Raw genomic sequence first — 13,524 nt, 5'->3', positions numbered from 1 at the left:
AGGCGTGAGCTTATTTTGTCCGATTTTGTATGCCTTTGATGTTGCCTTTATATTTCAAATATTATTTTTTTTCACAATGGCCTGGTTCGTCCCTTTTTCCAGGAAACCATCACCTTCATGTCCAAACTGTTGACAATCAACCTCTTCTGCCACCTGCTGTCAACACTGTTGTTGTCCCACATGGCTCCTAGCATGCATTGCAGCACTACAGATGTAAATAACAATCAAAATTCATGTTCTGTGCCAATTCTATCTTCAGTTACTGTTGTAGTTGTTTCATTAACTGCTAGTTATGGTATTTGGTAAGACTATTTGACAGTGGTGCTGTAAGACTGTCATTAGACAATAATAATGATGATATGACACTATCATGGGAATTAATGAATGCTTATAACAGATGTCATTTAGTGTTATCCATTTTACATCCATTCAAAAGTGAGATAATTTATTAATTATCTCACTTTTGAATGGATGTAAAAGATCCGAGCTGGAATGTAGTGACATAATTTGCCGGATGACACTTAATAAAATCTGTCATAAGCATTCACTAACGTCCATGATCGTGTGATGTCCTGATTATGAAGGTCTTATGACAATCTTATTATGCCGCTGTCAAATAAAGTGTTACCAAATACCATAACAAGCAATTAATGAAACAAATTGAAGGAATAGTATCTTTTCTCGTATTTACTGTCTGACTGTTTGTATTACTCTAACGTACCCAATTTAAAATAAATAGCATTTATATAATATTTTAAGGAAAACAAGCAGGATATGTTTGACATAGGGCATAAGAGATACATTACACCTTCTGACCACGGAAACCCAATGCGTGCGTCATGGAGCTGACTGAGCAAGATTGACGCTGACTACCAGGTGATAGGCAAGACATTTACAAGCGCACGTCTGCAACACCAAGTCCCGCAATCAGGACAATTCAGGACAGTCTAGAACAAATGGCGGGACATCCTGTACTACCACAACACCCGATAACAAAAAGAACTAAGTTTGATGGCTCAGCGCCTCTCAGACGGTGAGGCGTGCCGAACCTCCCACCTCAGCTGCCTCATTAACCATGACCCAGCAACGGTGACACAGGAACTTGACCGCCCAAATCTGCAAAAGAAGAAGACCCAAACACACCCCTCTTCCTGCCCACAGCCCGCCTCGCGAAAGCCATCAAAAAGACAATGTTTAACTGATAATTGTCATTTCTGCTCAGGAATCTTGTTGACTTGTGATACGGTTACTAAGGAGGTTCCAAAAAAACGATTATTAGATGCATCGCGATTCGACACGTAACAATTCGATTACGATTCATAAAGGTTCAAAAACAATGATTTTCCCTAATAACTTTACGATAGCCACTCGTAGCAGAACGAAACGTCTGCCGCCCGGACACCTTTACTGGATGCACGCGCAACGTTATGATGGATGCTGCCGGTTACTGAGCGAGAGATTTACTCCTTTTCAAAAGACTGGAAAATAAATTTGTGTATTTACTCCTTTTCTAAGGACTGGAAAATAAATTTGTGTATGAGACAGGCAGGAACCCGGCGGTCGCGCTTCTGTGCAAGTTATTTTTTAGAGCGAGAGGGGAAGACGGATAGTTCGTTGCTCCTTGTCTTTTAGATGTCCAGCAGTAGTTTCAACTCATGTCAATTGAAAAATGTCCTGAGTGTGTTGCTAAGGCCCGTGTGCATCTATAATAGGTGAGTACACGAACCCTCTTGTATTGTTTAGCTTTTATTGTTGTAGTTTTTGAGATGTTAATAGTTCAACGTGTAAAACCACGATTAAGTACAGCGGTAACACTACAAACATGCGAAATAGTACAGAAATATGTGAAAACAAAGTATATTGGTTAAAAGAAGTCTGATTTGACACTTTGTTTCCAGAAAATGTGGAATTTATTCCACCTGTGTAAATTTTATTGTATTGTTGAGAGAAATTAGTACTGGCTTTAAAATGTTAATGTTTTTGCGCTTTCTTGTAAAAAAAATAATAAATAAATAAATGAATTAAAAGCAGCTTAAGGGCAGCTTTTTGTTGTATTGGCATGTTTCTATGGTTCCTTTTGAGTCATAGGATATTTTAAATAAAGTATGAACATAAATTTGTTTGGCTACTTTATTAATCATTAATGTATTAATGTACGATGCATCGATAATCGTGAAAATCGTGATAACCGTGATCATCGTCAATACCGTGATCATCGTTCAATAATTGAACCGTAGCACCCTGAATCGTGATCGAATTGAATCGAATCGTAGGGTTGCTAAGATGGCACACCCCTAATGGTGACCCTGGAACCAGTCTGCCGCCTCGCCTGGGTCTGTTGCTTTTTTGCCTTGCCGTTTGATTGCTGTCGACCTGAATAAATTGTCAATTTGTGTTTCGAAGCCTTTTTCCAGCTTTCAAAATTGAGTCACTACAAACCGTTAACACTAAAGTGAACGCGCGGAGTTTGGCCTTTTGGCCGGGTTGTCGGAGTTTCGCACCCCGGGTCTTTGGAGCTGCGCCAGCAGCGGTGGTTCGGTTTGCGCGATTCCGGCAATCTGGCTAAAATGTCAGATTCCTTCAATATGGAACATTAACTGAATAAATGAGCACAGAACATGAATTTTGATTGTTATTTACATCTGTAGTGCTGCAATTCATGCTAGGAGTCATGTGTTAGCTATTAACCCAAATAAATCAATAAATAAGCCGCACTTGACTATAAGCCACAGGAATAAAGTAGCGGCTTATCGTCCGAAAATTAAGATAAATCTCTTTGTGAGGCTAGGTATTGCACCCATCACCTTATCAAAGCATTATACATACAATCAAGTTTCTCGAAAACACATATCTATATAGAAATTGAAAAGATGGATAGTGGGAAAAAAATGCAGCATAACTAGAGTAATATTTAAAAATTTACATCACCCCCAAAAATACATCGGTGATATCAACGGCCTTATGATATGGCACAGCCTTACAACTCACCCAAACTATAAAACAAAATTTGGTCTCAAAAAGAGAACGCTTAATTTCTAGAGAGTTCCGTAATGTTTGTAGTAAATCATTATTGTAGTCACTACTACTATAACATCATCTATTGAAGTACCACTTCGCTTTATTGACTCAGCCTGAGACAAAGCACAGAGAGGTTCAACTTGGAATTGATTGTGTGATGCATTGGCCTTTAGCCTGAGGTACGAGTTGCAATCTGTAAGTAGTCAATTGTAAAGGGCACAGATGTATTAGTTTTGATTTCTAAACCAAGAGTATTAAAAACAACAGTGCAGGTAAAACAATATGAGAGTGGTCTACAACAGGGGTGTCAAACTCATTTTGGTGCGCAGGCCACATTCATGGCAATGGACCCATCGCAAAACCACGCCCCCAAAATCAGCGAGCCAGCACAGCCCATCTCTCCTCCCGCAACCCAGCAAGGGGGGGCGCTGCCCTCCCCCCGGGATCCAGGGTGGTCCCCCAGGCCATCCGTGCCCCCATCAACCGGCTTTCAGGGATGAGATGAGGGGACGCGCCACCACCTCCCACGCCTACGAATTGGGGACCAACTGGTGTTGGGCTTGTAGAATTTAGCAAGCAGCCATGCCATGCCATGCCAGTCTACTGATAATGAGTTTAGACAAGTAAAGGACTTACCTCCTGGTCTGTAAACAACATCGTCTTCTGTGATGAAGGATGTGATTTCTCCGTTCTCCATGCGCTCGTAGCGAGACTTCTTCTTGGGCATTTTCTTTTTGCCCTTCTTGCCGGCATCCTCGGCCGTGCCACTGCCTCCGCCCGTGCTGCCGTTGTCATTGTCCTCATCCTCGCTGTGTTCACTCTCCGCATAGTTCTTGGCGCCCCCCTCCAGCGTACAACTGCGCCTGGGCCTGGAGCTCTCGCCCTCGCCCCGGTCCCCGTCTTGCCGGCGGGACTTCCCGGATTCCCTCTTGTCCCTGTCCCGATCTCTGTCCCGGTCCCGTTCTTTCTCTCGTTCCTTCTCTTTGTCAGCCGTCATGATCCGCCACGTGCCTTCCTCAGTCCTCTCACGGCTGGGCCTCCGTGAAAGGTAGACTGTGAGCCTGGGCTTCAGTCTTCTGAATTTACTAGTCAAATCCAGGGAAAATTTGGCCACACCAACAACCCCAGTGTTTCAGAAAATCTGAGGAAAAAAAGAGAAAACAGGAACATGCGTCATCCTTTGCTGGGCAGAAGGTAACAACTAGTGTACGAGCAATACACGATTGCTCCGAGAGGCCGTGCGGCTGAGGAGGCGTTGTTGGCAGCATTGTTGTTTTCGTCAGCGATGACGATAAAGAAAACATTGACTCAACGAACATATTTTTTGTGACCAACTTGGATGACTGCAACTAACCCTGGGCGATAAAACAATAACAATAATTATCGTCATATAATTATTGTCAACAGAAATTTTAAAAATCGATAGATTTAAACTGTAATTAAACCAGCTGAACACCAGAGAAGGGGGGGCGCTGTTGCAATGTGAACGCCAGCTCTTAGGGTTTTCAGTACAGGAGGGAACATTCCCTGTCACAAAGCAGCATTAAAGCCTGATACTGTGGACAGACTTGTTTTTCTATCCAGTAACTTTTAAAGCAATGGCTGTCTTATCTGTAGGGTTGGCCATCGAGCATCGATGGGATCTGGGACTAACACTCCGATGCTCCCGGAACCATTCGAATTTTTAAATTTTGATTCCATGTTTCTGTGCCCTGACCGCCGATTGGAAAAAAAAATAGCTGGCGAACAACACGAAGAAGGAGCCACATGAAGTGTGTGTTTCTGCAATGCGACTTGATTTCAATCATAGACACTGTGTGGCAGTGCGCAAGTTTGGCTCAACAAAGAAAAATGACCGGTCAGCTTAGTGCAACATAGCTACATCAAGCAAAGGTCTAACCAGTCAGAAACATGTAAATAAAACAATAAATTACATCTGTCTTCTGGTGCCCGCGCAACCCAACCCCAGATTAAGTGGTAGATGATGGAAGGATTGATGGATGGATGGAATAGTATGAGAATAAGTCGTATTATTAAATCGGGCTAATGTAGGTATATAAGCAGCTACGTACTTTACGTAGCTCGTTGCCGCCTCCGTTAAAATCAACAGTATTAAAAGCATCTTTTGTTTTAGAATTGGTTTTACAAATAAGGAAATCCTGATTATTTTGCCTCATCTAAATCAAATTATAATCAATAGAAGAATTTATACTAATCCTTCGTCGTAGCTCCTATCTAAGGTACATGTATGTAATGTGCGTAGCGGCCCACAGCTACCTTACCCCTACGTAATATTTGCAACTTTGCTCGCTTTCTTATATTTATGCGTTCAAGCTTCATCTGCACCCAGTGAACGTGTGTTCTCCACTGCAGGAAACCACGTTTGCTGCCTGAGAAGGCAGATATGAGCATTTTCCTCAACAAAAACTGTTTCTGATTTTATACTGTACGTACTGCTAATCTGGACTGGGTTTTACAAGTTGTTTTTGTTTGATATTCTGCACCAGATTAGTCCATTCGTGGGAGCTCAATAACATGTAAAAATGCCTGCAGGATAAGACACTCTAAAACATAGGCAGAAGAATATGTGTAAATGTTTTCCCCGTGAGCTTTTGTAAAATAAACATCTTTGTGCACTTCTAATAAACATCATATTCCAAGTTCAAAGACTAATATTCATACACAAGTTAAGAATAGCCTTGTGAGAAATTCAGGAAATTGAAAGTTCATATATATAAACTATGCAATTTTTTTAACATGCCTGTGAAAAGAATCGGAATCGAGAATCATTTGGAACCAGAATCAAAATGTGTAATCGGAATCGGAACCGTTAAAATTCAACCAATACCCAACCCTATTTATCTGTATCATTTTTTAAAGTACCGAATTTTTCAGCCTAAGTCGCAGTTTTTTTTTCATAGTTTGGCAGAGGGTACGTCTTATACTCTGGAGAGACTTATTTGTGAAATTATTAACACATTATTATATCATAGTTGCTTGTTAGCATGTTCTTTATGCTATAGCTATCTGAATAACTCTTAATAGCTATGTTACATTAACATACCAGGCACGTTTTCAATTCATTGTTTCTGTGTTATGTAACGTTAGCATGCCGTACACTCATTCAGCCTGTTGTTCTCTATTGTATTTTTATTTAAATTTCAAGATGACATATCTTTTCTATGTGTTGTAATTTATCAAGTAAATTTCCCCCCAAAAATGCGACTTATACTCCAGTGCGACATATATGTTTTTTTCCTTCTTATTGCGTATTTTTCTGCTGGTGCGACTTATACTCAGGTGCGACTTATAGTCCAAAAAAATAAACGGTAAACATATTGTTTTGTCTATTTATGTTGACATTGTCTGACACCTTAAGATGTCATTCACTAAGGCTAATTTTGGGGGGATTGCATGTCTACCTCAGATTATGTGCAATGTTCTGCATTTTAATTTTATTCAATGCTGTGTAGTAGTTTGTACCATGGATGAATCTTAGTTTTGATATTAAAGATTGGCTAAGGCAGCATCTGATTTTGTCAACTTGCACTCAAAAATCAAACTTCAAAAAATGATGAATGGATGACTAAGACTAATTTTTTTTCTTTCAAAAGACTAAGATGACAAAAACAACACTGCTCCGAGACCGAGAGGCTGCGGGACTAGCAACAGTAATTGTCGGTAGCAGCCCCCGCAACCATTACCACTTGTGAGAACAGGTTTATCAAACGGACAGCGCCTTTTTAGCTTCCCGCTAAAACATTAGCCATCCCTCAACAAGCTATTACGATGTGTACACAGTGAGAAGGTGTCGAAAAGAGAGTCAGAAAACAATATCAACGGAGCTCATTGCTGAGTTAGTAAAGCAAAACATGGATGAGGCGAGCCGCCAATAAATGTGTCAGGGGGGCTTTTCAGTATAAACAGCACAGGAGCGAACAGCGTGAAGCTCACTGACAGTTTGCTGGCCAGCTTGTCTGCAAACCATCTGTAATGACACCGGGCCCAATATTATTTGCTGTGTATACTTACTGGATTTCGCCTCTAAAGCGCTCTACCACAGCCACCACTGTGTTAATATCAAATGACAGATCTGGAGGGATGAACACAGCGACCCAGTGGATAAGGAAAGGGACCATTTTCAGCCATTCCAAAAATGTCCTTTTCAAAACTGCCTCCACCATTACACCTTACAAGCAGGCAGCTCAACATTTAACGCCTGTGCTGTCCTCACGAAACCTACAGCCAGACATTAACAGGACATAGTTATTACATGACCAGGAGAGATAAGGCAACTTGTGTTACCGTGGCTGTGATAGCGGAGCGGAAAGTCAAGAACAGCAGCAAGTGTGTGAGGAAACAAGCATTTACAGTTGGAACACAGCCACACATACACACACGAGGGAGGCATTCGGTGACGCCCATGCTCCTAAGCAGCGGGCGCTGTCACTTTGTGAGCAGACACCAACTGACAGGGCAGCTGCTCCCGTTGTCGGCTTGCTCGCAAACACTGAGCCTGATTAAACCGCAGCCTCGTCACAGCCCCATTAATCACCTAATGATGAGTTACCACGGCGACCACTGGGCTACCAGCCCGCACATTAATGCGTGTCCGATACTCATAGGCTCAGGAGACTCGGGCGCAATTGTGAAACTACCCATGGGGCCACTGAAGTGTCCGTACCCAGTAGCTTGTCTTGTGAGAGGTGAGGAACAAGAAAACACTGATGACTGCTGCATTTGATAGCGCGGCGTTAATCCCGGGGGCTGCCAGAATCGGCGAATGAGCTAAGCAGCCCTTACCTCCTCTAATTAGAAACATAAGCTTATTTCTAAGAAACCAACAATGGCTACGTTTACATGGACACTTTTATTGGGATTAGAAGCCTGATCGGAATAGAAATGCTTCATGTACACAACACGTTGGGTACACAGCAAATTCATAACGTCTTAATGAGATTCTTTTTCTAAAATCTAGTCCAGTGGTTCTTAACCTTGCTAAAGGTACCAAACCCCACAAGTTTCACATGTGGATTCACCTAAACCTTCGGAATTAGATAATAAAGTTGTTGTTTTTTTCAAATTTTAAATTAAAAACCAATACATCTACAGTCCCTGACAAAAGTCTTGTCGCTTATCCATTTTGTAGAGACAATTGCTAATAACTAGGGCTGTCAAAATTATCGCGTTAACGGGCAGTAATTAATTTTTTAAATCAATCACGTTAAAATATTTGAGGCAATTAACACACAAGCCCCGCTCAAACAGATTAAAATGACAGCACAGTGTAATGTCTGCTTGTTACTTGTTTTTTGGCATTTTGTCGCCCTCTGATGGCGCTTGGGTCCAACTGATTTTATGGGTTTTAGCACCATGAGTGAACATTGTGTAATTATTGACATCAACAATGGTGAGCTACTAGTCTATTTTTTATTTATTTTTTATTTTTTTTTTTACAAATTTTAATAAAACGAAAGCATTAAAAGGGGTTTTAATACAAAATTTCTATAACTTGTACTAACATTTATCGTTTAAGAACTACAAGTCTTTCCATCCATGGATCGCTTTAAGAGAATGTCAAATGTTAATGCCATCTTGTTGATTTATTGTCATAATAAACAAATACAGTACTTATGTACCGTATGTTGAATGTATATATCAGTCGTGTGTCTTATCTTTCCATTCCAACAATAATTTACAGAAAAATATGGCATATTTTATAGATGGCTTGAATTGCGATTAATTGCGATTAATTCATTTTTAAGCTGTAATTAACTCGATTATTCAATTGGTTTCAGAAATGGCTCATAAGAAAGCTAAGACCCTCCCAAATGATGTTGAATGTAAAAAAATACAATTGTTTCACTGAAAAAATATTTATCATTTAATGAAGACAAAGGTCAAATTTTGGCAAGACAAAAGTCTTGTCGCCTACAGAAAGTAGTGTGAAAATTGAACAAAAAAAATGTACTTCAAATACAAAAATATGTTACATAACATAAGCGAATTAAGTAGTGGTGCTGTGAGATCCAATTTTAATATTTTGTATGACTTACATGAGCTTGAAGGACTGTATCCATGCGGTTCCGCAAGGATTCATACAATTTATTGATGGAGTCATCAAGAACATCAAAGAAAGCAGTCTTGTATGCCTCCCAGAGTTCATCAACATTCTTGGGTTTCGTCTTCCATGCTTCTTCTTTCATCCTGTTCATGTCTGGTGACTGGGCTGGCCAGTCCTGGAGGATCTTGATCTTCATTGCCTTGAGGAACTTTGAGGTAGAGATTGAAGTATGCGATGGAGCACCATCCTGCTGGAGAATTTGTCCCTTTTTATGGCTAGGAATGTAAGAGGCAGCTAAGATTTGTTGATATTTCAGACTATTTATGTTGCCTTCCACCCTGCAGATCTCTTGCACACCCCCATTCTGGATGTAACCCCAGACCATGATTTTTCCACCACAAAACTTCAAAAAAAACTTTTAAAAAACTTTTTTAAAAACTTACTAACTTCCTTACCATATTTCCAATAATTACGACACCACTTGAAGGCAGCGTCAATCTGCGCATTTGTTCCGACTGAACTGACATGAATGCAGAAGTCCTAGTAGGACCAATATTTTGTGAGTGTTCATGAAAACAGTCCATCAGATCATAACTTTAATCCAAAAACTGACAGAAAAACCACCCCAGCAGTTACAATTTGAGGGACATCTTAGTCCACCGTGAAGCTTGGGCTCACTTAAAAGGCAGTGAATTTAGCTAACGTTAAGTTCTCATCTGGATTTGCTTTTAAACAGTTCCTCTGTATCCTGTTACATAGCTTAAAGCATCCTCGGTGCGTGAAGTAGTAGCCTTCAGGGGGAGAAAAACTGCTTGGTTTGCAGTATTTCAAAAGGCACTATAAAAGCGGTGCTCATCTGAAGCTGGCGTGTGAAGCAGATTAAAAGGTTTGAAGCAGACCAGGGCCAAGGTGTGAAGACGTAATGGTGGAAAAATCCTAACTGAGTGATGGCTGATAGAGCAGGAAAAAGACACGGAGCTGACGGAGAAGGCGAGCGAGAAGGCTCTCCGCCCACTTACTGAGAAACAAAGTGCTTTGTGGAAGGCAGCGGCGTGTGTGCGTGAGTGAGGGGAAGGAAGGTGAGCCTTGGAGCTATCACACATCAATCACAGGGCCAGGACCCTTTGAAAGACACCAGCTGTCTTAATGGAAAATGGGGACAGTGGCTGGAGAGTAGTTGCGAGGCTCCATGCCAAACGTATTAATCAACGATGACGATAACAAAAATATTTTGTTGAAGAACTATTTTTTTCATGTGGTGAAAAAGTGTCTTGGAAGACTAAAACATCATGAGACGAACGCCAGTTCTCGTCAGACGAGATGAAAATGCAACTTCGGGCATATTCAGATCAAAAAAAGTCCAGAGTTCACTTTCTTTGGTTGAGACCAAAATACATATGATCAACACCAATTTCCCTAAGAGTCCTATGATTTGACAACAAAACGGTTTAAGTAGAATAACATACAGTGGCATGAAAAAGTATTTGAACCTTTTGGAATTTCTCACATTTCTGCATAAAATACATGTCAAAATCACACAGATGGAAAAAAAACTGTGTCTGCTTTAACTAAAACCCAAACATTTATAGGTTTTTGTATTTTAATGAGGATAGTATGCAAACAAAGACAGAAGGAGGAGAAATACCTAAGTGAACCATCAAATTTAATATTTTGTGCACCACCCCCCTTTGGCAGCAATAACTTTAACCAGATTTCCACTTTCCTGTGGCTGCAGATCAGTCTGGCACATCTATCAGGACTTATCCTGTCCCATTCATACAAAACTGCTGTAGTTCAGTCAGATTCCTGGGATGCCTGGCATGAATCTCTGTCTTTAGGTCATGCCACAGCATCTCAATGGGGTTCATGTCTGGACATTGACTTGGCCACTCCAGAAGGTGTTTTGTAGAGCTGAAACGAATACTCGAGCAACTCGAGTTTAAAAACTGATCCGAGTAATGTTATTCACCTCGAGGAATCGTTTAATTTTGCCAGGTCTAAGCATGACGTTTCTAAGCATCAACCGGACTGCTTTCAATGCGGGACAACGCGCTGACGTCATGTGCGTAGAGGAAGAAGCAATAAAAAAAAAAAAAATTTTTTTAAAACCTTACAGCAGCCAACAGCCGCTACAAACTACGCCGCCGTTGCTAAAAACTACGCCCGCATGATGCTAGTGTGGTAGCAGGTATTGTCCGATGCGTCTCATAGATATCGCATGCATTTAGAACTAGATGCGAATAGACAAGACTCTGCCACGTCTGGGCGGCGTTAGTAAAAAGCCGCCATCTTTGAGCAGTAAAATTCTCAGCGCTAATAAATATAACAATGTCACTCGCTCACGTGGGAAATGTGATCCAATACATTTCTCTCCTCCTGGAGTCTTTTTAAATGAGACCTCTAAGCTGAGGTGGGATTCGATGAAAACATCAACCACCACAATAGCGACACAGCAGGTTTCTAGTTCAAAAAGAAAAACAAAAAAATACACCATCCCCCAGTTTCTCTTGTGTGTTCGTTAAACAATACCAAGTTTCATCCATCCATCTGTCATTAATTTTAATGAATGAACAACTTTTTTCATTTTACTCACAGAGGCTAAAATAAAAATGTGTGCAATGCACTTAGTTTTAGATGCAAACTTCTACTGTCATTCTGGATGCTCATTTGCAGAGCTGTGAAATGGCAACATGTGATTGGCAGAGATTTAGGGGCAGCTTTGCAAAGGGATTGAATGAAATACTCGCATGAATACAGATTAGAGCTAAACAATGTTAGCTTGAAGATACTCGGGGGGTTATTAACAATGAGGCTAGCTTCAATTAATCCCAATAAACCGAGAAGATTCTCGACACTGAGCGGATCCTGGCCGGGATGTTGTTGAGAGGCGGCATGCATTTGTCAGCTCCGACCTATTACTCACTGAGTGAGATCTAATCTGAGCTGCCATCCAAACCGGCAAGAAACAAGCATGCAATGAACAGCTCAGCTGGAGGTATGGAGCGGGGTACTTCACCAGGGATTCTTTGTGTTGCCTGCGCCCTACCGCCTTTGTTTTACCTTGTGTTGTTAAATCTTGCTGTTTACTCAAAAGCCATTGCATTTTAGGTGCTTTTACATAGAGACACTCCAACCCAATCCACAGAAATCACCACTACAGATTTGCGTTTGCATGACCAGACCTCCAACTCGATCTCCGTCCTTAGGGCTGCACTTATTGCTAATTTTAGTAGTCGATTAATGTATCAGCAAGTTAGTTCGAATAATTGAGTCATCGGATAAGGATCATTTAATGCGTTGCAGAATACATTTTAGGAGATGTAAAACAAAAGCTTGCCGAGATTGCATTTTCAATAGAGCATTAAATGTGAATACAAAATGAATTCCCGAGTGTTTCTTCAAACGATAAAGAATTGCAATTTCGTTTAAAAATCAATTAAAATACCTGAACTTAGCCTCAAATACTATCAAAATACTAAATGAAGATATAAGTACAACAAGAGAACATATTGGCTAACTTGCATAGCAAAAGTCCGCTAGCTTGAATGATATAATATGCTTGATTTGCTTAGAGTGATGTTGTAATGATTTGTTTTGAAAGTGTTGCATTTAGTTTGATTGATTTGGGTGGATATACTGCCCTCTAGTGGCAACAGTGAATATACTATAACTCGTCAAACATGGCTGAATCCAGCTGCTCCCTGTTTAGACCAATATAAGGAATGTTTTTGTTTGGGGTAATATACAGTGTCAGTGATGCCTCGCTTCTTCGCGCTTCAAACGTCGCACCCTCAGTCCATCGCGGATTTTTTATCAATTAAAAAAATATATAAATAAATGCAGTATTTTATAGAGCTGTCCCAGTCCCATCACTTAGTTTCTCACTCTCGCTCCTTCCGCTTTTCTTGGTCAGGCAGTGCACTTGATATTGAACCAGAGACGCTTGGAAGCCGAAAGTGCTGCATGCAGCATTAATCGCTTAACTAAACAGCTGGTGTGGCAACTTATTGTGTGTAAGTGAGCAGCTTGAGCGAATTTGAGTGGACTCACTCAATGACGCATTTAATAAAGAAAAGCATTTTTCTATTTTATTCTTGTTTAAAAATTATTTAGTGAGACAGTAACATGTTCAAAACTTATTATAATTATTACATTTGAAGTGCTTAAAAACAAACCATTTATTAAAATATATACATCCATTAAAGTTGTTTTTTTATTATACTTTGGGGGGGGGGGGGATGAAAAAAAAAACATACCTCACATGTACTGTAATTTTCGGACTAGAAGCTATACTAAACTATACTTTTGTCCCTCATTTTGTATCCTGCGGCTAATAGTCCAGTGCGGCTTATTTGTGGATTATTTCAGGTTAATAGGTAACACTTTATTTGACAGCAGTGTCATAAGACTCGAATAAGATCGTCATAATTATGACATGACAT

General features: G+C 40.4%; 1 protein-coding gene across 4 annotated transcripts in view; it reads right to left on the bottom strand.

Annotated features, from left to right (window-relative positions):
• The window catches only part of rerea (arginine-glutamic acid dipeptide (RE) repeats a), a 403,494-nt gene that overhangs the window by 199,984 nt on the left and 189,986 nt on the right, over nucleotides 1–13,524 (bottom strand). For all 4 annotated transcript variants that reach the window (XM_057829516.1, XM_057829515.1, XM_057829518.1 and 1 more), the window contains exon 2: nucleotides 3,655–4,159. In XM_057829516.1, coding sequence (XP_057685499.1) covers nucleotides 3,655–4,015 — 361 coding nt within the window. In that variant the 5' untranslated portion in view covers nucleotides 4,016–4,159. The remainder of the gene's footprint in view (nucleotides 1–3,654; nucleotides 4,160–13,524) is intronic.

This window comes from Corythoichthys intestinalis, chromosome 2 (genome assembly GCF_030265065.1).
Source record: "Corythoichthys intestinalis isolate RoL2023-P3 chromosome 2, ASM3026506v1, whole genome shotgun sequence".
Classification (NCBI taxonomy): domain Eukaryota; kingdom Metazoa; phylum Chordata; class Actinopteri; order Syngnathiformes; family Syngnathidae; genus Corythoichthys; species Corythoichthys intestinalis.
This window is presented reverse-complemented; position numbering and strand designations above follow the sequence as displayed.